This window comes from Rhineura floridana, chromosome 6, assembly GCF_030035675.1.
Source record: "Rhineura floridana isolate rRhiFlo1 chromosome 6, rRhiFlo1.hap2, whole genome shotgun sequence".
Taxonomy (NCBI): Eukaryota; Metazoa; Chordata; class Lepidosauria; order Squamata; family Rhineuridae; genus Rhineura; species Rhineura floridana.
In genome coordinates, this window is record NC_084485.1 from 66,900,672 (window position 1) to 66,927,254 (window position 26,583).

At 41.5% G+C, this 26,583-nt stretch overlaps 1 protein-coding gene across 6 annotated transcripts in view; it reads right to left on the minus strand.

Moving 5' to 3' along the window:
* Positions 1-1,846: 1,846 nt before the first annotated feature.
* Positions 1,847-26,583, minus strand: part of CNTN2 (contactin 2) — a 111,492-nt gene continuing 86,755 nt past the window's right edge. For 5 of the 6 annotated variants that reach the window (XM_061632181.1, XM_061632180.1, XM_061632179.1 and 2 more), the window contains 9 exons: positions 25,870-26,028; positions 25,605-25,754; positions 24,513-24,583; positions 22,118-22,352; positions 21,769-21,884; positions 21,323-21,509; positions 15,861-15,973; positions 14,994-15,162; positions 1,847-12,595 (listed from right to left, as the gene is read on the minus strand). In XM_061632181.1, coding sequence (XP_061488165.1) covers positions 12,486-12,595; positions 14,994-15,162; positions 15,861-15,973; positions 21,323-21,509; positions 21,769-21,884; positions 22,118-22,352; positions 24,513-24,583; positions 25,605-25,754; positions 25,870-26,028 — 1,310 coding nt within the window. In that variant the 3' untranslated portion in view covers positions 1,847-12,485. The remainder of the gene's footprint in view (positions 12,596-14,993; positions 15,163-15,860; positions 15,974-21,322; positions 21,510-21,768; positions 21,885-22,117; positions 22,353-24,512; positions 24,584-25,604; positions 25,755-25,869; positions 26,029-26,583) is intronic. The other variant, XM_061632184.1, reaches the window with a different exon arrangement.

The following is a 26,583-nucleotide window of genomic DNA, read 5'->3' on the forward strand; positions in this document are numbered from 1 at the left end:
CATCAAGGTTAGACAACATGGTGCTCTCTAGAAGTGGACTACATCTCCCACCATACCAGACCATTGGTAATGTTGGCTATGGCTGATAAGCATTAAAGTGCAAGAGATATGGAGGGCACCACATTAGCTACCCCTGTTCTGTAGTCTAACAGTAGATTAATTTACATGTGATTAGCAGAGGTCCTTCATGATGTCCAGGAAGTTTTTTTTAACATAAGGAATGGTTCATAAGTAAAACCCTGCGGAATTAGGAGGCAGAAAGGTTGGGTCATGTGTCTATCAGAAACACTTGAGAACAGTGGTGCAGTGGAGCAGAAACAGAGTGGAATGTAGTTGCAGTACTTTTTCTCATAGCGCGACAAGATGTCATCTGGTAACACAGCAACAGTGATGTTATCTGCCAAGATTGTAAGCTTGGGGTGGTGGGGATGGTGAAGAACAGGTCTGACTTGGCACAGGGACCCTTTGGTAAGCTAAGCACTCTGAGTAGCCCAAGGTCACTCAGTGAACAACTCCGCTGATCAACACAGCTGTCTCTTTGAGGATGTGGCATTCTCATTCTGAGGCTCAGGCTCTTACACTTAGCCCCTGTATGATGGCCATGCAAACAATAGCATCTAAAAGAGAAAACGTAAGCTTATTTTGCCTCTTCATATTGACTCTTCACAAAGAGGGATGGACAAATCTGGCAATTTCTGTTTCTCTCAGTTTCTCATTTTTCCAGTCTTAAGTTCAATTCTCCACATTTCTGCATTAGTTTACAGTTGTTTTTCTAAAGTTCTCATGAAAATTCATATTTATTTATTTATTATTAAATTTATATCCTGCCCTTCCTCCTAGAAGGAGCCCAGGGCAGCAAACAAAAACACTAAAAACACTCTTTAAAGTCTTAAAAACAAAAGACTTTAAAACATATTAAAACAAAACATCTTTAAAAACATATTAAAACAAAGCATCCCCAAAAACATTAAAACAAAACATCTTCAAAAACATCTTTTTAAAAAAGCTTTAAAAACAACTAAAAAAGTAATTCCAACACAGACGCAGACTAAAATAAGGTCTCTACTTAAAAGGCTTGTTGAAAGAGGAAGGTCTTCTGTAGGTACAAATTTCTCCTAATATTCACATTTTTGACAGCAAATTTCCTGAATAGAATGCATTTTATATAGTATTTTCACGAAGACATGTATTTTAATACACACTTTCCTTTAATATACACAGCTTTGCAAACATTATTTGGTTGTAGTACTACATTACAAAAATCAGAGAAGTGCACATTTTGAAGGATAGTAGCTGTCTTTTGGTTTAGATATTGTTTTGGAAAGCGTGAACGAAGTGGTTTTGCATTAAAATCCTAACCAAACTCCACTCCCCACCCCTACATAGTTTAGACAATTTGAACCACCTCCCCACCCCTGAATATTTGCAAAGGTATAACTGAAATTTAGGGGAGAGCACTTAAGTGAGAAGCTTTGTCACATCAAGCATCCTCCACGCAGTTGTGTATTTTCTAGCAGTTGTCAACTCAGAAATATCCCCAGTATTTCAGTACAGGAAGGCATACATGCCAGGGCAGGTACTGGTCATGTTTCTGCTTAACATTTTCAGAAACACATGCAATATTGCCTTGTATTGTCCACCTAGCTGGGGTACCAGCAATGTCGAATTATTCTGACTCCATTTGCATCCTTTTGCTCAAATCATTCACGGCTACCATCTATTTAGAAGAAATACCTGTCTGGAAATCATTTTCGGCTACCATCTATTTAGAAGAAATACCTATTTGAAAATAAGTCACATCAGAGAAGTCTTTTTCAAGATCTTTATTTAAGAACTGTGTGCCACTGTAGCCAATACGTAACATTATTTATAGTCTGCTTACAATCCTTGGTTTTATGTTGTTCTTTTATTTTCTTTAAAAAAAATAGCATAACACAAAATTACTGAGAAGAATTCTTGCCCCACCCTGTTTCCTGTACAATGAAATCAGATCAGAGGAGAAGAGAGAAAGGAGAGTTGTGACAAATGGTGTTAAGTTTTCAAGTTAAGTGCAAGGAGGTCAGGCCTAAATGTCTAAGACAGGAAACTGTATTCCAAGGGCAGCCCCCTTGATGTTGTGAATTACAGCTCCCATCATCCATGGTCATTGGCAATACTAATTGGGGCTGCTGGAAGTTGTAGTCCATAACATCTGGAAGGAACCACATTGGCTGCCCCTGCTGCATTCAGTATCAAAAGCCTGGGAGACCAAATCAGTTGTGCCTTTGAAATGTGGCTTTGGTGACCTCCACAGCACTCTGTAGAGTAGGGGTTGCCAGCAAGGTGCTCTCCGAAAGTTGTTAAGACTCCCACTCCCATCATCTCCAGTAAGAGGGGAAGGAACTGAAGTCCAAAACATCTGGAGGACACTAGGTTGGGAAAGACTGCAGAGCTATAGTCAGCTTGCATTAAATTAATGGCAATTGTATGGAATGCACATCACACCTTCTTCAAATCCCATGAGAGTGCACTTTATTCACTCTAAAGTGTGGTGTTAAAGTGTGAATGACCACATGCTCTTGCAGCTATTAATTTTGCTAGTAGCCATTGGGTTGCTTCCAAGAACAGAAAGAAGGAATGCTTCCAAATGAGACAACTTACCATACATACCGCAGAACACATGAATGACATTCCTAATTTTGCTTAACCTTGCGGCTTGAATTAGATGGTGAAAACCTTACAACCATCCATGGACAAAAGAAGTGAAAGGCAGACAAAACATGACTTTGCTAGAAAATAAAAATGTGGATGTGTTGCAATACATAAAAATGAGGAAAAGTGAGTAAACATTAATATTACCAATAGTGTTGATGATGCCTTGGCAAATTATTGGACTTTGCAATCAGAATCCATACTAGTCAAATCATGCTGTGCAATGAGCACAGCTATAATAGGGTAGATAAGATTTCTTATATGAACCCCCCCCCCACTGTTGATCAATTTTCATTAGAATGGAGCTTATTTTGAGGTAGGTGCTGTGTTTAGGACTCCAGCTGGTAGGTGGAAATGACACCTGAGGGGAAATGAAGTAGGGCATGCTTCTCTTCAGTTCCTAACAGTCCTGATCCAGGGAATCACAACTGCAGTAGGAAGATACTGAACTGCTGCAGCACTGAGGGAGCTCCTCAAAAGCTTCCACACTCCCCAAAGTGACCAGCAAAGCCAAAACGTCAGCACCAATCATCCACTAGGTGAGTGGCAGGATGGGCACCTAGCATGAACCCGTGGCCTTCCAGCTGTTATTGGGATGATGGGAGTTGGAGTCCAATAACCTCTGTAGGGCCACAAGTTCCCTACCTGTGGACTAAAGAGAGATTAACATGCACGTTGCACACACTCTGGCTGCTGAACACAGGTTCCCATCCCACAAAACAGCCCTTGGCATTGCCAGTGATGGCAACCTGCACAGGGAAACCTCTGTAGGATCAGGTTGCACACTTTCAACATCATGGGATAAAACACTTTAAAAAACGAGTGGACAGACTTCAGGTTTGCAGGATCTACGTTGTGCCTCAGGATAGGACAGATTGACATAACACTTGGGCATGCATTTCTATCTGTATTTGCTCAGAAGCAAATGTGTTCTGGATTGGGGCCTTGGGATTAAAGAACACGGCACATCTGACCACATGCTCAGCCAAGGAATTTGTTTTCAGTGTCAGAACTTAGTGTTTTTATGCAAAAATCGACCCAATTCTTCCCATCCCCAAGCTTTGTTTGTTTCAGTAGTCTAATGTGTTTACAGGGAGCCAATAAATACTTAATATTTGTATTGCACTTTCAAGTGTACAAAACTGTTGATGTGCATTATCTAGTAACCCTTTCAACCACCCTGTAAGGTAAGACAGCATTGCTGCAAGAAGTGGTGAGAGAGTGGACTGCCTAAGACCACATAGATCTCATCTGTGCTATACCACTTTAAACAGCCATGGCTTCCTCCAAGAAATCCTTGGAGTTTGTTAAGGGTACTGAGAGTTGTTAAGAGACCCCTATTCCACTCAGAGCTACAATTCTCAGAATGGATTAACAATCAAGCTCCTTTCCCAGGAAACTCTGGAAACTGTAGCTCTATGAAGGAAATAGGGGTCTCCTAACAACTCACAGCACCCTTAGGTACAGTTCCCAGGATTCTTGGGAGGGATGGAGAGCCATGACTGTTTAAAGCGGTATGATACTGCTTGAAATGTATAGTGCAGATGGGGCCATAGTGAGTTCATGACAGAGATGAGATTCAAATTGGAGACTTCGCAGATTGGTCACTTAGCCATTATGTTTACTCCCAGCTCCCTGGGATCCAGAAACCTTTGCTGATCTACTTTAAACCATCAGGACATCTACCAGCAGATGCCAGCTTGCCTTCAGATGGCCACTGGCTTGAAAGATCAATGCAATATAAAACCTGAACAAGTACAGCAGTTTTATTTATACATGATGTTGGGGTATGAATGCAAGCGTAACAAAAAGATTTCAATGAATGAGAAGAAATAACGCAATTCCACCCCCAAATGTACATATAAATATACATACATACATACACACACACACATAATTTCACAGGGCTATTAATCATACATCCTAATTGTGTCTCACTTTTATATTTTTAAATACTGCTTATTTTTAATTATTATAGAGTGATTCTGAAAGCTAGAGTGACACTCATGGAAAAAGGTTAATTGGGAATGTGGAAGGATCCTTTCCATTCAATGTGTCACAGGTGAATTTTGCCAGTTATGTGCCAGGGATGCAGTTCAGAACAAAGAAATGGGGGCAAGTGTTGACTTTCCTTCCCCCACCTGATCCCATCGCACCCCACCCCACCCCACAGAAATGTGGGAGATGGGATGTTAAACATTTGCAAATATTCAAATATCTCTTGTTTTGGCATGCCCAGGTCTATCCCACTTTCATATTACATGAGCTATAACAAATTATTTTATTAGCACAGCCACAGTGGCAGGCAGAAAGTTCTCCACAGGGTTCAGTCTCTTTGAGGCCAAACAGAAATGAAGTATTCTAGATTGAATGCTAGAATACAACAAAGAGTGTGTCTTCCTGCAATTCCTGGAGCAATCCTCTGGTTTTCATTCTAAAATTCAGTCTACCAAAACACATTTACACACTGCACAAATGACTACTTCTTGCATGCTTTTAGATAAGGGCATTAAACATAGTTATATGGACTACGAAAGTGATGCAATTGGTCTCTTCCTTTTTGCCTGTATGGGACAGATCCCTGCCTGCCTGACTTTCTAAGCACCCTGATTCACTTTGATCGCTGCTGTCAAAATACCCCTTCAGGTTGACAGAAAGAAAAAATTGAAACAAAACACTACATGCTACTAAAAGGACAATAAAATTTTCATAGCACTTTACGAGTCTACAAAGTGCTTGTCATACATGATCTCAGCAGTCCTTACAAACAATCCTGTAAGATAAATCAGTATTGTTAGCCCCATTTTACAGATGACACCCTGAGGTTGAGCAATTATAACTTGTCTAAGGCCACCTACCGTGTCTGTGGCAGAGCCAAGGTGTGAGTCAAGGATCTCCTGGTTATATGCCTTGTCTTTTAGCCATTCACAAATGCCACACTAGCTCCCAAAGAAATAGTTTCCAACTATGAATGGACGGATCAGTATTTCCAATCTGTGTTTCACATGGGTTCAGTCAAAAAACTATTCTGTCCAGGTTTAACAATCAATCTGCAACTTTTAAAAAATAACATCCATACACAAATCATATTTAAGTATGTATTTAAACACAAAATACATATTTAAATATGTATTTATCTCAACATATGCATTTCTAAATTAATTTTATCCCCCAATACGTATCTTTTTTTTACACATTTTGGTATGTTTTTTGAGCTGAGAACTGTTTCATAAAAGATGGAAAAGTGGAAAATTGAAGGCTAATTCCATTCCAGTCCATGTATTAGTCATATATTAGCCTCGGAGATGCGAATTAGGTCAGCTCATTTAAAAATTGTGGACTGACCTAAATTCTCCTTCATCTCTACTTCCAACAGTCCAATAAAAGCTGGAGGATGCTGCCTTCACACTTATTCCTCCAGGACAAAGTTATTTTTCGAAAAAGAAAGCTTGGTTTGGCAGATCCTCTTAGGTGAAACAGGAAAGAGAGGAAAAGAACTACCAGGGTCTCCTTGGGAGAGAACAGAAGAGGGACAGGATATAAGTAGCTCAACACTGGTGTCGAGCTTCCTTGGCCAAGGAGAAGGACTGGGTTCGTATGTACTCCATCTAAGCCCAGGCACGGAAAAAGTATTGCCATGCCCTTGAAAAGAAAGAACACTGCCACCGATCAAACTCAACTGAGATTAACAGTGCAACAAGGCTTTCTCTGCCAGCAGCCACTTTGAACAGAATGCACATGTTGGCTATTGGCATCGCATTGATACACAATGCTAGTTAAGATACTCTATGGCTTTTAAGTCTTCCACATTACCAAAGTGGAAAAGACTATGTTAGACGAGAGGGTGGGTGGAATACAAGACCACCAGGAAAGAGGCTTCTGTGCCCTTTTCAGTTTGCACCTGGTTCTTGCTTAGGTATCAAAATGATGAGATTCAGTTTTTCAAACACCTAGCAGCAGTCACCACTTAGTCCTCTCTCTGCCCCGGTTGTCAGGACAGCTTGGCATACTGGGTTAACACTTTCCTTGCCATCTCAGGTTAAATTACTTCTCAGATGTTGTTGGATTCCAAGTTCCATCATCAGCAGTCAACATGGCCAAAGGTCAGGGATTATGGCAGTTGTAGTCCAGCAGTATCTGGAGAACCACAGGTTAGCTACCCCTGGCGTAGATATTCTGAATGTTGCCACCAGTACTTAATTTCTGAAAGGGCAAAATGGTGGGGCTCAAACGTGCCTGGGAGAACCTTCACCCTCTAACTCTGCCATTAGACCTCAGTCCATGGCTATCCAGTACAGAAATTAAGGTACTCTGCACATTCTCATAGGCAATTTTAAAAATTATTTCACACGTTTGTGGGCCAGCCTCTGGCTTAATTTGAGCCTAGAGTAGCACTCTGTGCATTACTTTCTTAATCTGCAATGCAGAGATAACTGACACCTGATTCCCCTGAGTGACTCCAAGTGATATACCTTGAATGGCCACAGTTCAATGGCAGACCATATGCAGAAGGTCCCAGGTTCATTCCTCAGCATCTCTAATTACAAAAGGGCTGGAAATGAACTTTGCTTGATATCCTGGAGCTGCTTCTTGTCCAAATAGTCAGTACTGGGACAGACAAGGGACAGACAATACAAGACAGTTCCATATGTCCAGTAGTGCTGACTAGAGATGAGATCTGTTGGCTGGTGCCAGTTCACGATAGTTCCATCGACCTAACAGGCTGGTATTGATTCAAGTTAATTCTTTGTCCACTAGCCACTGTTTTTACTGAGCTTTTTTTCTTGCAAAAATATTGATATTAATATCGATATTTTAAAAGGAAATATTTATATTTTTAAAGGAAATATTGATAAATGAAAGGAAATCAATACATTATCATTCTTAATATCAATATTTTAGAGGAAGACTTTTTAGACATGAAAATAGCTGCAGAAAAATGCTACATAAAAATCCAATCGGCAACAATAGAGAATAACCGAATAAATGGAAAATTCTGTACCAAATCTGAACTAGGCAGAATTCTAGCACATTCCTAGTGCCAACAAGCTTGATCGTTGCTACTTTGACTACATTGCCTGTGTCACTTCATATGGTAAATTATCACTCTTTTGAGGCACAGAATTGTTCATGGTGGACTCCATGTTTTTTTGAAATGATGCACAATAGAACTTCCCAAGGCCAGTAGCCTAGAGAGACAACACCACAGAAAGTCTCCCAGAGAGCCAGAGTGATGGAGTAGCTGGCATGCTGGGTTTTGAGATGGGATGTTAAATTCTGGAATTTACTCCCACAAGAAGTAGTGAAGGTCACCAACTTGGATGGCTTAAAAGAGGATCAGACAAATTCATGGAGGAGAAGGCTATCAATGACTAGCCATGATGGCTTGGTTTTACCTTCACTGTCAGAGGCAGTATGCCTTTGAATACTAGTTTCTGGGAATCACAAGTGGGGAGAGTGCAGTTGTGCTCACGTCCTGCCTTTGGGCTTCCCATAGGCATCTGGTTGACCACTGTGTGAACAGTATGCTGGAATAGATGGGCCACTGGCCTGATCCACCAGGCCCTTCTTCTGTTCTTAAGCCAAGGTTAATATCCCTGCTCAGGGATATTAGGTGCACACAAGTCCCTCTGCCTAACATTTCTCACAGGGCTGCTGTCAAGCTCAAATGCTCCTCCAATCTTCTTGAAGGGAAAGGCTGAACAGAAAAGATAAAACAAAACCAAAAACTCCTAATGCCTACCAGTTTGCCCAAAGCCAGAAATGTTCCAAACCTTCAATAAAAATAGAATAACTCCTCTTAATTCATATAAAATATACAAAATATAGCTATAATTTAACATTCAAACAGGCCAATTCACATTCTATGCAGATACCTTAGAATCGAAGTAGACATCTTTCTTTCTCTTGCTTCCTCCTTTGAAGAGGAGGGAAGAAACTGTATGTTTCACCCTTATTCAAGAAAATAACAGTATGGGGGAGATTAGATTTGGGAGGTGGAAGAAAAGTTCATCATGCCCTCCCCCAGCTTTCAAAAGTAGCCACAGGGATTGGTATCCACATCCAGTTATGTTTGGCTGTGTTTGCAACACTAAACACTGTAAAATGGGTATGGGAATGCACATCCTCCAATACTTGGGGGCTGGCAGCAGACATGCAGGCCAACTGTGGCTCCCGAGCACATGTACACCATCTGTCCTCAAGTGTGTAGAGTTGTATGCTTCCACATCACAGTTTATGGTATTTTAAAGGCATGGGGCCATTCAAATGATAAGTCCTCCTACATATATGATGCAGTACTGGGGGCTCAATAATTCTGACCTTAATAAATAGGGCTGAAAATCATTTTTAAAAAGTGGCAATCACATGGACTCCCTTTCTCCTAGATCTGATCTTCTGCATGGAAATGGAAGCCATTAGCTGGCCTTATAGCACAAATTACAGAGATCATGCGTAAGGAGACCCTTCAATCCATTTTAATCCCCATATGACTGCCTTCATGGATACATGACATTAACTGAAACAGTATAGCAGACTTCGCCAACCTGATGCCCTCTAGATGCAGTAGTAGACAATGTGGTGGGGTGGCAGTGCTCACCCTACCTCTACTTGGTTGTGTTGCTGCTTTCTGGGAGGGAGAAGGTGGGACCTCAGACTGGTTCTGCTGGTGCTTCTGCACTCCACCAATCTCCTCCTTCCCCCTCTACCTCCCAGTAAGTAGCAGCAACAAGACTGACTGGAGGTCAGGTGAGTGCCACTGCCCCACCACACCACCCGCTACAGTCCATTGTGCTGGTTGGGACTTCTGGGAATTGTAGTACAAAACGTATGGAGGGCATCAAGTTGGTGAAGGCTACAGTAGAGAGGCACATGTCTGTAAGATGCCATCAAGCCCCAATTTTCCCACTAAGGCCCCTTAAAGCTCCAGTCTAGTGTGTTACAAAAAGACAACTAGAAGCAAACAAGTTATACTCTGTCTTTCCTCTTACAATCTTATTTCAATGTTGACCCTGTCCTGGACAATGCCTTTTTTGGCTGTGAAGAATTCTTGGGCTGTGCTAGGTGTTTCCTATGAGTAGGGGTAGGTGAGAAATTCGATAAAAGAGAACTCTACTGTCCCCCAGTTCACAATCTGTGCAGACCAATCTTGTTTGCTACGAGCTTCTGCAGCTTGTCCTGATACTGGATTTAAAAAAAATAGCAGTGAATATACCAACATTGTTATCAATGACATCTTCAATCTGAACTGCTGAAATATGTATTCCCTTTAACTTCTCTGTCACTGCAGTGATGATGGTGGCTATTAACATTCAGTGTTTGATTCTTAACCTGTCTCCCCCTTGTATCTGTTTTGTTTTTAAATCTCTGTAACTTTAGCCCAACTCACAGTTTTTTACTAGTCTGTTGTCTCAAGCAGGCAAAGATTATCTTGCCACTAGCACACTGAAAAACGGACCAAGGTGTGTGTATGTGTGTGTGGGGAGCAATATAAGTTGGTTAACTTCAAACAGGCTAACTGTAAGGACAAGAATTCAGCAGAAAGCAGCACTCAAGGCTCCAAAATAAATTAGGTCCAGTTTTCAAAATTACATCATATAGTTGAGCTAGAAAAATAATTCAACTGTACAAGCCTCATTTAATTGTGTGGGCGGGGGATGATGACCTCCTTTCCTTGGACAGACAATAACCCTGAGGCAAGATGCCTACTTGACGGGCAGTTATCTGGCTCATTTACTTATGAATTTAAAAAATCACAGCCATTGTTAGAAAAAATGAAAATGATGTTATTTTGCGGCAATGGAAAAGGTCAAAACAGAAAAAACAGACAATGAAGCGCTAATGATAACAGACCATAACCAGCTGCCAGTTCGTCAAAATGACAACCGAACTAGCACCAAACTGTGAGCTACATCTCTATCTATGATAGTAGTTTCTAATAACTTAAAAGCAAAGGACGCTCCCAGGGTTGAGACCCATGACTAACTCTGGCTGGAAAATAAAGGTTTCTGTAGGATAATGGCTATCCTGTTTTCCTCACTTACAACACTTGATCAACTTACAACCTGGATCCACACTTACTGTAGGAAGAAAGCCTATTTTAGGAAGCTTTTTGCTAGAACATGCATATTCATTCTCTGGCTCAATCCCTGCTATCTCTGGTTAAAGACTCTTGATCAGCAGGAAATTTCCATTCAAAATAAATAGTATAATGGGCTAAATGGACAAATGGCCTGATTCAGTTTATGACCAATGCCCCAACTCGGTTTCTGTCTAACTACCTTTCCATAGGGGAAAAACACCATCCTCAAGCCCTTTCACTACGTGTAATATTTGATGAGGATGCCCAATAGCTGAAAGAAACTACCCTGCTGTACCTTGAAAACTTTCCATCAGAGACAACGTGGACTCAGTAAGGATCTGTTCTATTTTCTGAGTTCAGGAAAGTATAAGGATGTATTATAGTGGCATAACAGGATTCCCAGACTAATCTTATGGGTTCATTCTTAGAAGCTGTCTTGGGAGCTCAAATCCTTCCCTTCCTTAGTCTACAAAAAATGTAAAGCATACTAAGAGAGAGCTAAGTACATCTGTAACAAACGTTAAATCACTGAAGAACAGTCAGAGAAATTAAAGGTGCCAGTCAGCACTCTTATGCCTACATTCAGGGGCTCAATTACTCTACGATTTTCTCAGAACAACCAATAGGTACAGAATAAAATTTCCAAACACTGATTGGTTCGGCAACCTAAGGACTTTCTTACAGGTGGAAAAAGGCATGTCAACTTAATAAATAAAACTTGCTCCCAGGTTCAAAGCATGCCAAGGAATGTTTGGGCAGATGATACTGTGCGCAAGTGAAAAGAGGCTTCTGCAGCATCCTTCTTGAGTTGACCACATTTTAGCATGATCCTGAACCTCTCTTTATTGACAAAAAAACCCTACTCTTGTAACTCTTTCTCTCCAGAACCTCTAGGAAGGTGTGGGGAAAAAAGAAGAAACCAGAGGAAAATGTAAGAAGTGGTAAATGCATTCTAGGGATATGAGGGAACAGCATATGTTGCGCCTAGAGTGGTACGCACAGAAGATTACGAACAGGGCACACAGGGTGGAAGCCAAATGACAAGGTAACCAAAACATTTTTGGTTTCAGCCATGAGCCTCAGTTTTCCACTTTTGGCAACCCATTCACAAAGTTCTATTTCCTCCTTCTAAAGTCCAGGGTGGGAAATGGCTGTCAGTTTCCATTAGCTTTATCGTGTCAGCTGGTTGCCTTGAAAAGCAGTGATTAGTCTAATGCTGCCACTCAAAGAGTCCCCTTTATCTTCGAACACAAGAGTCCTTGGTTCAATAATGTTTGGAATGATATGGAGTTTGTTCATCAATTTGAAAGCCCCTTCCAAAAAGATAATGTATTTATTCTGTATTTAAAAGAAAGAATAAGTTTTACAGGTCTGATTACTTTTGTAAATGGCTTTGTAAGGCAGAAGTATCTACTGAATATAGTAATATGAGACAGGTAGTTTCCAGAATTCATATGAAATTCATCATTTGTTTCTTCAGTTAAAAAAATCATTGATGAGTCTTTAACCAATGTCTTGTACGAAATACTCTATTTTCTTTTTTTTAAAAAGGAAGAAAAAAAGTATTTTTTTTTCCTCTTGAGTTTTTTCCTATCAGCAGTTGTGGTGGAAATATGTAGTAGAAATGTATACTCCTAATGGTCAGTTGTTGACTTGCTCTCTGGTTAGATCAGGAGGAATCTTATCCAATAGCCCTCCTTAATAGTGGCAGGTATCAGAGCTCCAAGCTGCCAATCAGCACAAACATTATTAGTGAGTACATCAGAGCAACCACTGCAGGTGCTACCAGATGGTCAGTGGAATTTCGCACCATCATACTGGTCTCTGCAAAAAAAACAACAGTGCTGTTGAGTTGCAAAAAGACAAGGAAAAAAGGCCTTTATTTTGAACAATGTATTTGTTATGTACTTTCCTTGGATAGCACTTACATATATGCTGTGCTGGAGGGAAAGAAGAAGCTCTCTGGCACAAGAAGAGTTAGCATTACTTCAGCAGTGGGGTGAATTCTGGATTCCAGCAATGCTGTGAGGTCACCAACTGTGGCAGATTCTGGGACTCTGAAGACCAACGCTATGCATACATTTATGTGGCTTGGGCTCTGTTTGTTCAATGAGCGTGCATAGGCAGAGGCAGAACATGCATATGCTTGGATGCTTGGGATAGGGGAGAATATCTGCTAAATCAGACTTAGTACCGGATTCCGACTGAATTCAACAGTCATCTATCTTTTAGGACCAGCACTGATCGCTTGCAGCAGGCTGCAACTATAATCTGCATGGATTTTTTGAGGCAGGCTGCAGGGTTTTTCCCCCCTGAAATTTCCCCCCAATTTTATGTAATTATCTTCGTAATTTCATTTAAGTTGATGCATTCATAACAGTGTGTAGATGTGATAAATAGGAAAAAATAAACCACGTGGAACACTGTGATCATTTACATAGGTATTTACATTAAAAATTATGCAATTTTTTTTGCCTCCAACAAAACACAAAACTGTGGATTGAATTGGGAAGCACCAAAGCAAGAAGGAACAAAAAAAGATCGTGATGGAACGACAGACTATCACAATACAAATGGATTGGAACTAGGCAGCAAGCCCCATCCTTGTTGGATGCACATACCTGCTGCCAGAGCTTGGAAAAGTTACTTTTTTGAACTACAACTCCCATCAGCCCAATCCAGTGGCCATGCTGGCTAGAGCTGATGGGAGTTGTAGTTCAAAAAAGTAACTTTTCCAAGCTCTGCCTGCTGCCACCCCTCATGTGATGACTGAGTGTATGGAGTACTAACCATGCTTCTGAAAGAGCTGAAGCGGTTTGCCCTGAAATGAAATGAAACTCCCTTTGGGAAAGGGCTGTAACTCAGTGGTAGAGCATCTGCTTTGCATGCAGAAGGTCTGAGGTTCAATCCCTGGTATTTCCAGGTAGGGCTGGGAGAGACCCCTGCCTGAAACCCTGGAGAGCTTGATTTTTACTTACATGAGGGAGACAAAGGCCAGCTAGGCTTCTTATGGACTGACGGGAAAAGGTATTCTAAATACAGAGATCTGTCCATTTATAGTGGAATGTATTTTTGCATACAATCACATCATTCAGTTAGTGCATTACTTAAATGATTAATCAGTTGATTCTGTTGCAATATATTGCCTAATATTGTCATCAATTCACTGATAAACAGCTACTGTAAGCTACTCTGACATGATTCTTTTCTGTTTTTGTTCCAGTCAAGAGTTTTTTCCCAGCTTGCAGCTGATATAACAGTCCTCCTTTGTGCTTATGTCAGCTTTTCAAACTGGATTTCTTAAGAGTTTGCTTAATTCTTCAAAATGAATTTGGATCAACTTAGCTTGAGTCTGAGGGTTTACTGTTCCCATTACCATGTACCACAATTGCATTGCTCCTTACACTTAATATTACAGTACATGTACATGTACTGCCTTCAAGTGGGTTCCGACTTATGGCGATCCTATGAATAGGGTTTTCATGAGGCTGAGAGGCAGTGACTGGCCCAAGGTCACCCAGTGAGCTTCATGGCTATGTGGGGATTCAAACCCTGGTCTCCCAGGTCGTAGTCCAGTCCCTAATACATATTAAAACTGTGGCTGAACACATACTGTTAGAGATGTAATCAAAATTCATATTTCCTAGCTTGAAAATATAAACCTTAGAGGTTCATAAGGCTTGCTTCTCATGTAAGGTGATCATTGCAGCCTTTGAATCTCCTCCAGGTCAGATTTTAATCCAAGCCAGGGAAGAATACAACTTCTTTGTGTCTCACCATATATTTTCCAATGAATGAAAAACCTATGAATTAGAATGTTCATGAGATGGATTTCATGCTCCTCAAGCTTGTGATGGGCTCATCCCTTCACTACCAAATCAAAATACTCTTAAGAAATTCCCATGGACAGTTGGCTGGTGTTCAGACAAGGCACAGTTTCCATCTCGAGTGTGAGACATGAGCTGTTATCCTCCCTCCAACACAGAAGGGAGAAAAGGGATCTGGTGCCACAACATTTAATCTTGTTATTTTCCCAGCATTTATTCCTATTAGTTTTCTACTGTCACCCCAAGGCAGAGAACCAAGTAATGCAGCAAAGAGAGAATAAACTTGCCTATTTCTAAAGGCAATTGATCCTCTGATTTGAACTTGCCTGCTGGGGTAAAAAGTTGAGCTTACAGGATAAATGTAGAGTAAGGAGAAAAGAGAAGAGCAGACGCACCACTGTTTCTCACGATGCGCACCTCTGCTGGGACTCCATCTCCACCAGGACCAGTTGTCCGAATTTGCACCACTGCATGGGTAGAGTCTTCTGGAACCAGGATCTCAATCCAATTATTGATGGGTGTGTATAGAACCGGGGCTGAGTGTGGGTCCGACTGATACAGCATCTATGGGAGAAGGCATTTGGGGCTTATTGTTGTTGAGTCCCCTTCATTTTAAGGATAACTCCCCCCCCCCCAAAAAGAATCAGCAGTTATAAGGGTGGCACATAAGTTTTTCAACATCCATGAAAGACTCTCAGCCTGATTTTATGCAAATTTACTTGGAAGTTAAGCCCCATTGAATTTGATGGGACTAACAGAAAGTAAATGTAGGGTTACAGCTACAGTCTGTAAGCTGAAAATACACCCTGAGAAAATGGAAAGCTGCCCAATGGATTCAGAACCAAGGTCCACAGAATGAACAGATCACTTTTTCAGGACCCGGTTTGAAGTCCCTGTGGAAAGGTTGGTGGTTTTTAATGTGTGTATTTGATGGTTGCTTTAGTTCTGTGTTGTGTATAGTATCTTATTGTGCTCATTTTGTATTTGGGTTTTTATGCTGGTTGTCTTTAAAGTTTATTGTAGCTTTATTGCAGTATGGGTTTACTGGCATGTTTCAGATTTTATTTTCATTTGTGCAATGCCTAGAGGATTTGTTCAATGGGCGCCTTACTCATTCAGTGAATGAATAAAATACCACAACATCACCCAGTGTTGTTTGTCAAGGGACCATACTTTGTGCTGACTTCCAATATTGCGCTTCAAAAGTTAAGAACTCCTGACCCAAGAAGAAGAAGAAAAAACTTGCTACAGATTACCAGTACCTTGTACCCAGTGACAGCAGACTCGTCTGCCTTGGCAGTCACAGGATCCCACTTGATCCTTACGCTGGTGCTGGAAAACTTCCAGGAAATGTTGCCTGGTGGCCTTTCTGGTGCTAGAGAATACAAAACGGAGAGACCTTTATTAAGGCGACAAAAAGCAAGCTAGAGGCCTGTAGCCAATATTTTGGCTGATGAATTTCAATCCTCAAAACCCTTCTTCCCATCTGCCGTTCATCCATCCCATCTGAAAATCCTCTATTGTTGTCCCATCTGTTCCTCTTGTGCATCATGTTTCCCCCTTTATCTTTATTCTCTCACGTCCCCCAAAAGGCCTCTGTCTTGTGTCTCTCTCCCACCACCTTCTTTTTCCTTCTCCCCGACTTTTGTTCATCTCTTGATTATCTCTGCAAGTCTCTCGCTACCTTCGTCAATGTGCCTGCTCTCCACCCTGATGCATGCACTGATTGCGCCAAGTCTTCATTACCACAAACGTGATACAGTAGAAGTCAGAGAATTGTCCCCCCTCCCCAATCCTATAGGATATCTGGCAAACAGAATCATCTCAGGGCCAGTCCTACCACAAGGCCTATTGAGGCCTTGGACATCAGCAGTGGCGTCACTAGGGTTGGTGTCACCTGGTGCGGTAACTCATGGTGTCACCCCCATGGACCTCCTCCCGTATCAGACCATACAGAATCCTTAGTAATGTTTTTTGTACTAATGTTACTCGTAAATCATAATTCCCATATATCACTGAATGTAATGGCAATAGTAGTGACATAAACAACTAGTAAAATTAAAATTACACCTTTAAATTACAATATCATACGCACAGCTCAAATTCTTGTTCTTATTACTAATGGGAGTTGATTATCTTGCGTATGCCCATAGTAAATTTTCAGATACTTTCAGATCCTCAGCAATTTTCAAGTGGTCTATGTAGAAGAAAGGTTTGGGAACCCCTGGAATAAGACACCTGCTTATGTCCCTATGCTGCTCTCTCCCCTCATTTAGGTGCCTGGGATGCATGCGTGTGGACACACCTCCTTACAATTATGGAAAGTAATTCTTAATAATAAGTCTCCAGACACAAAGTTACATAGGTATATATCAGTTGTTTAGTAGAAAATTCAGAGCTGCAGGGTTCCTTCATGATAGTTACAGCCACGTACACCCTTTTTTGCTCCTGCATTAAGAATGAGATCTTTGTTAATGCATTCTCTCACAACAACAAACATTTCTAGGAGCCAATCAGCATGAAAGTGGAGAGCGTTAGCAACTGAGAAGAGTCTTCTCAGTGGCTGACTCACCTCCTTTCACTCTGGCGCCAATCTACAGAAAAGGCAAGGAAGCATATTAGAAGACTCTTCTCAGTGACTAACACACTCCCTTTTCATGCTGACTGTAGGATGCTTGGAGACATAGGGACCCTGCTCCCAAAAAAGCAGAGGGACTAAGATCCCCTGGGCGACTACCCTCCTGGTGCTTATGGACATGACCGTAATATATTTTGTGATGTGCAAGTTCGATATTATTTATTAAGTGTGTTTAGGATTACACTGATGGCATTCCCAAATATGTACTTTCACACAGACTTTGGTTTTCCATAACACAATGTTTGTCCAAGCCTCCACACTTGGGGGGGTGGGGGCACTGCTTGCACACCCCTTCCATAAGCACATCAAAGTTGGATACACACCTGAACCAAGACCCAGACAAAAGGGCACTCAAAACAAAAAGGTAATTACAGTGGCTGAGTAGATCTTGTACAGTGGTTATACTGACTGGGCAGCCACTGTCCTTCACATTTTACAAAATACTTTTTTCCTATACAAAGATTAAATTTCTGTGTATGAAAAAGTAATATATGAAGTGGTCTCAATAGTGAGAAAAGTAAACAAATGAATGGTGATCCAAATGTTTTTCATTCTCACGTTATGAAACTAGCTGCCAGATGATGTATCTCCTTCCCTACGCATGCAGCGTAGACTGAAAAAACAGCACCCAAGCCACCATTCAATACGTGCATGTGTTCTTTCCAACATGAATCTACAGGTCTCAAAAAGTAATGTGTGACAAAGTCCTCAAACACCTTATAACGTGCCTCAAACATGGCCTCTTGTTCTACCAGCATGCCTTCACACCATCACTTTGCCAAAACATAAGGATAGGTAAATTGCTTTTAGGGAGGTTCACAATTATGATTTCCTATTTATTTAATCTAAAAATATTTAAAATACATAAAAACAGCCAGGGGAAGATATTGGAGAAATATAAAATAAATGCAAATAAAAAAGGGGGGGAAGGTGAAGATACCTTAAATGTGCTACTCACCATCTCTCAGCCTATCCTCCCCTCAGGATGAAAACAATGGAGAACCATGACCACCCCCAGGAAGAAGGGCACACTTAAAATGTAGAGGAAAAAATCATCTACAACCATAGTGTGGAATCAAATACTTATTGGGACACAGTATGAAGAAATATTTATATAAACATGACTATCAAATATGTTTATGAATTACACAATCTTTAAATATATTTATAGTGCAATCCGATGTTTGTTTACTCAGAAGCAAGTCCCAATGTATTCAATGGGGCTTACTCAAACTGGGAAGTGTGCAGAGAACTATAGCCTCAAGTGATAAGGAACTTGTTCTTTCAACTTGTTCTTTTAAGTTGAGACCTTATCCAAGTCTGAGTCTGTGTTGGAATTGCTTTTTAATATGTTTTTAAGCCTTTTCTTCTTCTTTTAAAAAATGTTTTTTTAAAGCTTTTAAAAAATATTTTCAAAGATGTTTTAATATATTTTAAAGTCTGTTTTTATGATGTTTTAAAGTGCTTTTAGTGCTGTTGTTTGCCGCCCTGGGTTCCTACTGGGAGGAAGGGCGGGATATAAATCAAATAATAAATAAATAAACTTCACTCACCCAACCCAAAATTCAGAATCATGCCTCTTTAGGCTGTTTTCCAACTCTTGCTTTATGGTTATTGGATTTTAAATGGCTTTATTTCTTGTTGTGAGCTGCCTTGGTTTCCAACCCTACCTCACAGGGTTGTTGGAAAGACTACACACACACACTGCAGATGTATAAATACATACAGCCCATATAATAGTTTATTGTCAAACCAGTTGGTCATTGCAGAAAAATCAGTATTAGTTTTTTAAAAATCAGTATTTGTTTCCTACAGAATAAAAACTGTAATACCTAAGTAAGCCCTGCCTACTTGCTTTAAAATAGGACTGGAGGAGGGGACTGAAAGAGAACACAAACACAATTCTTTTTTACATTCACTCCAAAGTCCCATTGATCTTCAGCACATTCATAACCATGTCTACTCAAAAGTAAATCCTATTGAATTCAATGGGATTTACTCTGGAGATATGGGATTAGCAATGCTTTTACCCCAACAAAAGCAAGTATTGGGAAGGTTTTCAAAACACTGCCCAGGATCTGACTCCTACACACAAGAGGGGAAAAAACTGAAATGTATATACTTACCCAATTTACGAGATTTTCAGATAAATGGGGGGGGGGGAACCACCATTTTCTGGCCTTGCAATGAGGTTTACTAGACACTGCCACAGGTCAAACAAACACTTCACTGATTGGCTGCAATCCTGAATGGGCAGGGTTAAAGCTACGAAGTGCTATACAGTAGTTTAAAAAAAGATTTAACGGGGCAGCTGACTTTTTATGTATATCTCTGGACCACCTAGAGACTTAATTTTTTTTTAATTAAAGCTGAGAATCACCCCCCTCTGATGGTGTCACCTGATGTGGTCCACCCCCCCCGCACCCCCCTAGTGATGCCACTTGGGGGCGGCTGATGTTTTTATGTATATCTCGAGAACCGGACCACCTAGAAACTTAATTTTTTTTTAAATTAAAGCTGAGAGTCACCCCCCTCTGATGGTGTCACCTGGTGCGGTCCGCACCCCCCGTACCCCCCTAGTGACGCCACTGGACATCAGATTTTGAAGAATGACAAATCAAGCAATTGTTTAATTCAGAGGTTACCAACATGGTGTCTTTGTAGAATAAGTTGCACTATTGGCTTTGTTGTGGTGTGTTCATAGTGCTGCCACATTTTTCCTGGTTTGCAAATGTGCCCACAGGCCCTGAATAACGAGGTGAATTGGTATGATTCATGTCATAATCTCACAGTTCCAAATTGGACTGCACTATTAACAACATGTATTGAGGTTGATCAGGGCACCCCCAACCTTCTGAGTAGCTCTGTTGCCTCAGTTTTCCAAAATGTTCGTGCATAGCCTTCCCTCACTCCACTTCTCTTTTTTTTTTTCTCATGTGAAATGTAACCAAGCTGACTGGGGAAACACCCTGAGCTTGAGAGGGGAGGGAGTATAGGAGAAGGGAGGGGTGGAGAGGTGAGGGATCTTATTTTTTTGAAAATCATTTGTATTGGGTGGTATCCTATTAATGCATCCTATTAGCGCAAGGATGATTGCTAGCGCAAAGGGTATGAGGCAGGGAGTAAGAGGCTGAGTTCTGGGGGCGGGTATTCTTCTTTCCCAATCACTGTTTTCCTTAACAAACTCTTAACATTATAAGTTTTTTTTTCAAGGAGGATACTTCCAGGAAGACTTTTCCATTTTTTATATAATGAAGGTAAAAATTGCCTACTATGAGAGATCCTGGACCTATCTGTCTGAACTTTTCTCATGTGCCAGTTTTCAAACTGATCGCTCAAAAAGAAAAAGGGGGGGAGGAAACATGATTTCTATTTCCCCACCCCAAAACAGGAATGTGTGCCCTTGTGGGAGAACTGTTACTCCTAAATTTTTGAAATGTGACAGCTGTCATTCCCTCAGAAGTGGCTATCATGCCTGCAATTTGCATCCAATTCTAGCAGAAAATTTAAAAAGTTTGAGCCTTTCTTTAAAAATAAATTAAAAAATTACAGGTTCCCTGCACACGAAGCCCAGATGGATCTGCCTGAAATGTGGCAGACTTAATTCACTCCTTCGCTTGCACAATTCATTCACTTACGTGAAAAGGAAAAAAGTTATATTCATGTGTAGATTCCCCATTATAGTCAATGGGGTAAAACACAGCTTCAGGCTAAACATATCAGACTTGGACCCAATACAAATCCAATCAGGAGGACACAGAGAAGATCTGAAACAGATCAGTCTGCTTCCAAATGCTTCAAATACAAAACAAATCTTGTGGTCAATGTACATCCCTAGTAAACAAAACACACCCATCTACCACAACGCTATATAACATATGTCCCACTTTTCCTTAGTAGGAGAAACCCAAATCAGCTTGCAAAGTAAACTAAATAAAATCATCAGAGAAGTAACATACATTACAAAGAACAACAGCATTAAAAAGCAACAATAGGCACAGAAAACAGGACACATTCATAATAGAGGCAACCAAAGTATTGACAGGAAAGACAGACAATTGCATATTTCATTTAATGCTCACTCACGGGGCTTTCTGGTCGTGAAACTGGAGGGACGACTGGCTGGCCCAGTCCCTGCCCGGTTGTAAGCTCTGACTGCCACATGGTACTTTGTATTGGGGTGGAGGTCTGTCACATGTGCTGAGTTGACAAGGCCTGCAGTCCTCACTCTGTCAGCAGCCTCTTCTTTGTCCCCATCTTTCCAGTACCGGATCTGAAGACAGGAATACATAGGGATCTGACTCCTTTGACACTGAAGTTTTGGGGGTTTTTTTAATCAACATTAAGACTATTTCCTTTGAACAGCCCATATTGGATGCTCTGCAAGAGGAGAGTCTGTCAAGTTACAGGGCTCATTATATTGAACTGAGGTGAGTTGCTGAGATGCCACCATACCATAGCAATGCTTGTTTTTGCACAGGTTGTCTCTGAGTCTGAACCTCACTCCAGTTCCAGACATTCCCATGTCTTACCTCATAGCCCAAAAGGACTCCGTTCATGTCATGGTGATCCACGGGATCCCAAGAAACATCCATTTCTGTGGCTGATGCTGCATTGACGGTAATGTTAGAAGGAGCCACTCTTGGTTCTGCCAAGACACAACAACAAAATCCTGTAATTAGAGGCAAATCTAATGCAACCTAGAAATATCTATAAGGCAAATATCAGAAGCCAGACATTTGGTCTGCTGTCAAAGGGCAAAGCAGGGAACATCCCTTAAAATGCTATTGATCAGGTGCCCCTGGGAGAAGCAGAAGGAAATTGAACTAAGCCGAAGCAATACTCTGAAGAAGATAATTCAGCTTTACAATCCCAACCTACCTTCCTCTGCAGAATATACAATGGACACCAGGCTCTCTGGTCCCTCCCCCTTCCTGTTGAAAGCCTTGATCTTCACTTCAAAAGGTGTATAGGGTGCGATGCTCTCGTTGCGATAAACATAATGTAGCGATTCTGCATGGGGCACATTTGCTGTCTTCCATACCTGAGTGCCTTCTTTTCGGAAAGACAGCCTATATCCAAAGCCATCTCCATTTTGGTACTCCCGCTGCATTGGCTGAGATATGGGTTGGGACCAGATGGGGGGAAAGCAAACAAAGCAGAAAGACTCCAAAACATTGGTCTGGGTCCAGATTTTATATTCACATGAAATGCTACAGATTTAGGTATACAACAGTGACATGCCAACTGGTCAAATGAGCAAGAGAACAAAAGTGGATAAAATCTGAACTTGGTAGCACAGGTTAAAATCAAGTGTTCTTCCCAGAAAAGGCAAGTAACATGCACATGAAAATAATTCTGGATCCTTCTTTAAAGGTCAGATAGCAGCAGCATATATTACATCTAGTGATGTATGTATTTCACACCCACACACCCACATGCAAACTGAATTTCTTTATTAGGTAATTCATCTGCATAATATGATGGCGAGTGTGGAACTGGCACCAGCAGTGACTTTGGGAGGTGGGAGGCAGTGGAATTCTCCCAGAGGTGGAGGCATGCACTCATCAGGACAGGGATGGGGCAGGATGAGACAACAGCGAGGTCAGCGGAGCCGGATTGGAGGTGCTCTGCTGATGTTCATACATCCCTGTTCTGACAAGCGCAGTACCACTGTGGGAGAATGTCACTGCCTCTGCCCACCCACCACTCACCATATGAGCCACCACTGGTTGGCATGTACCTTGCAATCAACATGGAGATACTGCTGAAAACAGCATTCCCCATGGCAAGCAATCCCTACCTAGCCTATAACATTTAGAAGGTCTTGTAGTGTGGAGACTACTCTCCCCCCTCATGTTTTGAGACTCCACATCTGATCCTACATGCCAGGTTGGGTATGGCTGGTGCAAAGACTCAAAACATAGTGACCAAGCTCTATTCCCCGGTGTATAAGCAGAGACTACTTACAATGGAGAGGCTGTGTGGGCAGAATCTTCATGGGACCTGTAGAGTCTGCTCTTACCCTTAATCAGAATACTGCAATCCTTATATAGCATATGTATGCACCATTTCTATATTATTTCATAAGTACTGGAATAATTAGTCTAGGGCATATGGTGAACATTCATATTTTATGAAGACCCAGGTTGGATTGAATGTATTTTTATTTCCATAGTTATTCTATAAAGAGTTTGTCAAAGAAACCAAAAGGATGAAGTTGTTTGTCCACAGTAAACACAAAGAAACGCAGGCTTCCTAATCCCAAGGTCACATTTATAATTTCTTGACTATCTTTAATAACATCCAGTCAAGCCTGGTAAAAAAATGAAGGCATGCCATTTGCGTGTCTTGTCTCCCCATCATCTGCTGGGGGGCTGCTTTGTGTCCCCTTGCACGGCAGTGAGGTGAGGCAACTTCCCTGGGCTCCCTAGACACTGGGGTCAGCCTCAGTGCATCATCGTCTGAGTTGCCCTCGCCCCAAGAGCCAACTGGTCATGGCCAGATGATTACTGGGGGATAGGCCCTAAAAGGAGACTCGAGGGATCTAGGCCCAGGCCATTTTGTCATTATTGCCATCACCATCTCTGGCAAAGAAGAACCTTTGCTGGCTTCCCCACCCACTCTCCATATGAAGACACTGCCATTACTATGGACAAAAATTAGCTGCAGATCGACTGGGTTGGGAAGAAATTTTACTCACCACCACAATTGCCCTGGGCACTGTGAGATTTTTGCTTTCCTCAAAGCAATAGTTTAAGTGTTTACATTATAGTACTTATATCTGTCACAACTTTTGTTGCAGGCAGGGGAGGCATTGAGCATCATCCATAATCCGCTGGAGTGGATCTCCATAAAAGATTTTGTGGGTGTTGCACAATGACTTCAGCCCCACCTCAGGAGACTGGTAAAGACTGTCACACACCTAAGTTGCTTGCGGAGACCACAGAAGCAGTCTGTGCCATGGTGTCATAAAACTCCCTGAAGGTTGCCCTAGCACATGAGCTGGGTGGGCAACTCTGGCCAGCAGGCGGGCTACCTTATGACTGGAACCCTGTCCTAAGCCATGCCAAACTCTGGTCAGCTGTAATCAGTAATAGTTGTGGTCATTTTCAACTCCCATCAGTCTCCATGTATTCATGCCCCTGAACAACATGTTTTGCTGTGTGTGGCACTCAGTGATTTTTTTGCTTAGGTGCTTACACCCAGAAGAAGTGCAGCTAAAAACTGACACCAATTACTAATAAAATCACACACTTTTGATAAACTGGCTTACCGTCCAGTTGATGATGAGTTCTCCAGGTGCTCCTCCTCCCCCATTGAGCCCCGATGGTGCAATAGTGGGGACTGTTGTGTTCCCCCCAAAGACAGACAGAAAGCATGTTAAATCGGAAAACAAAAGCCAAGCAATACTGAAAAAAACACCATTTCATAAAGTTAAAACAATCAGTTATATCATGTGAAAGTTTTATTAAAAGAGAGATTCAGATAGACCAGTGGTTCCCAGCCGTTATGAGAATGGGACCCCTCTGTAACCTCAAAAAAAGTGTAACCCTCACATGTTAATTGTTGCTCCTCCTGCTGCTGTTACTCTGGCCATCACTACAATTTGCCTGCAGGCACAGAAACAGAGGCAGGAGAGAGAAATCTGCTTGGCAGGAAATTAAAGCCCAAGAAATATGTAATAAATTTAAACACACTGTTCATGCATGCAAGCCTATAGCCATATAGGAGCAAACTTTGGCGCCAGGAGTGGGGGCGGGCAAGTGCGAGTGGACAGAGAAATAAATAAAAGAGTGATAGAAGTAATGCGAAGGGAGGGAGCAGGAGGGGGCATGGTTAGAGGGAGGAAAGGCATGTCAAGTTGTGGGTGGGGGAGAGGTTTGGTGGGTCAGAAGGCGGCAGCAAGTAAGAGGTGGTAGCGGCTGGTTTTCTAGCTCTCATGAAAATGTGAAGGCCATGTATCTTACAGGCTCATAAGAAGCAGCTGCAATTGACTGTGACATCCACTGGACCAAGAAAAGTTCTATGGATCATTTCCTCATCGTAAGAATTCTGATAGCATCATGCAGTGAATCCCACGTGGTTTTTTTTCTCAGAAAATATATTATTTATGAACATTTATTACATTTTTATCCCAGACTTAAAAACAGTGTCGCAATAAAATATCACTAAGACAGATAAATACAGAAGGTGAGGAAATCAACTTTATAACAGAAATCATCATTCTAAAAAGGCCCATATAAATACTCTTCAGAAGACACTGAAATGTTGATAGGGTGGGGGACAGCTGCACCTCTACAGAGAAGGAGTCCCATAACTGGAGGGCCTGTCACAGAGAAGACCGTAGTCAGTGTGGTATACTTACCAGCTTCTTTGGTGCGGACCTTGGTGGAAGGCACACTGGGTTCTCCCACTCCAAGTATGTTGCTGGCCAGGACCCGAAATTCATAATCCATCCATGGTATGAGGTTGATCACTTGGGCCGTCTCTGCATTCCCTTCAATATTTGCAGGATCTATAACCCAAAAGCACAAGAAGAGAAGAAATAGAGCAAGCACTGCTAAAGTGAGAACAGTGAAGCCTCAGACTGAAGCCTGCTCAGTGTGGGCCACTGCCCTCAAGACACTTACTGGTGCGCACTTGCTTCCATTTGGAGAAGAGTGGAGTGCGGGCATGGATGACATATTTGGCAATAGGGTTGTGGTTATCAGAGCCTCGACTCCAGCTCAGTTGCACAGAGCTGTCCTTGATGTCCTTCACTACCAACCCGCCAGGAGGTCCTGGAGGACCTACCAAAAACAAAAAGCCAAACCATCAGTAATAATAATAATAATAATAATCCCAGAAAATGTACTGAAGAACATTAAAAGAGAGGAATCTGGTTCCAGGATATGTGTGCACATAACATCTGTGCTAAAGGAGTTGCACTTGCTGCCAGATCTACCAAACCGAGTTCAAGGTGTTAGTTTTTGACTTCTTTTCACCACTTCTATTGTTGTCAAAGGCTTCTTGTGTCTCTGGACATGTGATCACTCTGTCTTTTTTCTTATCTACATGCCATTGCAAGGGGAGAGGGGAGGAGGCTGTTTTTTGTTTTTCTTCTTGGGACAACCCACATGTGGTTTCTTGCATGGATTCGTTTTTGTTCTTTCTCTTCTGGTATTGCTGTGTGATGCTTTTTATTCTCCTAAATGTTTACTAGACTATCCATATGTTGTATCAGTAATCCCATAACTGAAAATCCAATAAAAATATATATATTTTTAAAAGGTGTTAGTTTTCCTGTATGAAGCCCTGAATAGCTCAGGACCAGGTGATCTGAGGGATAACCTATACACCTTCTC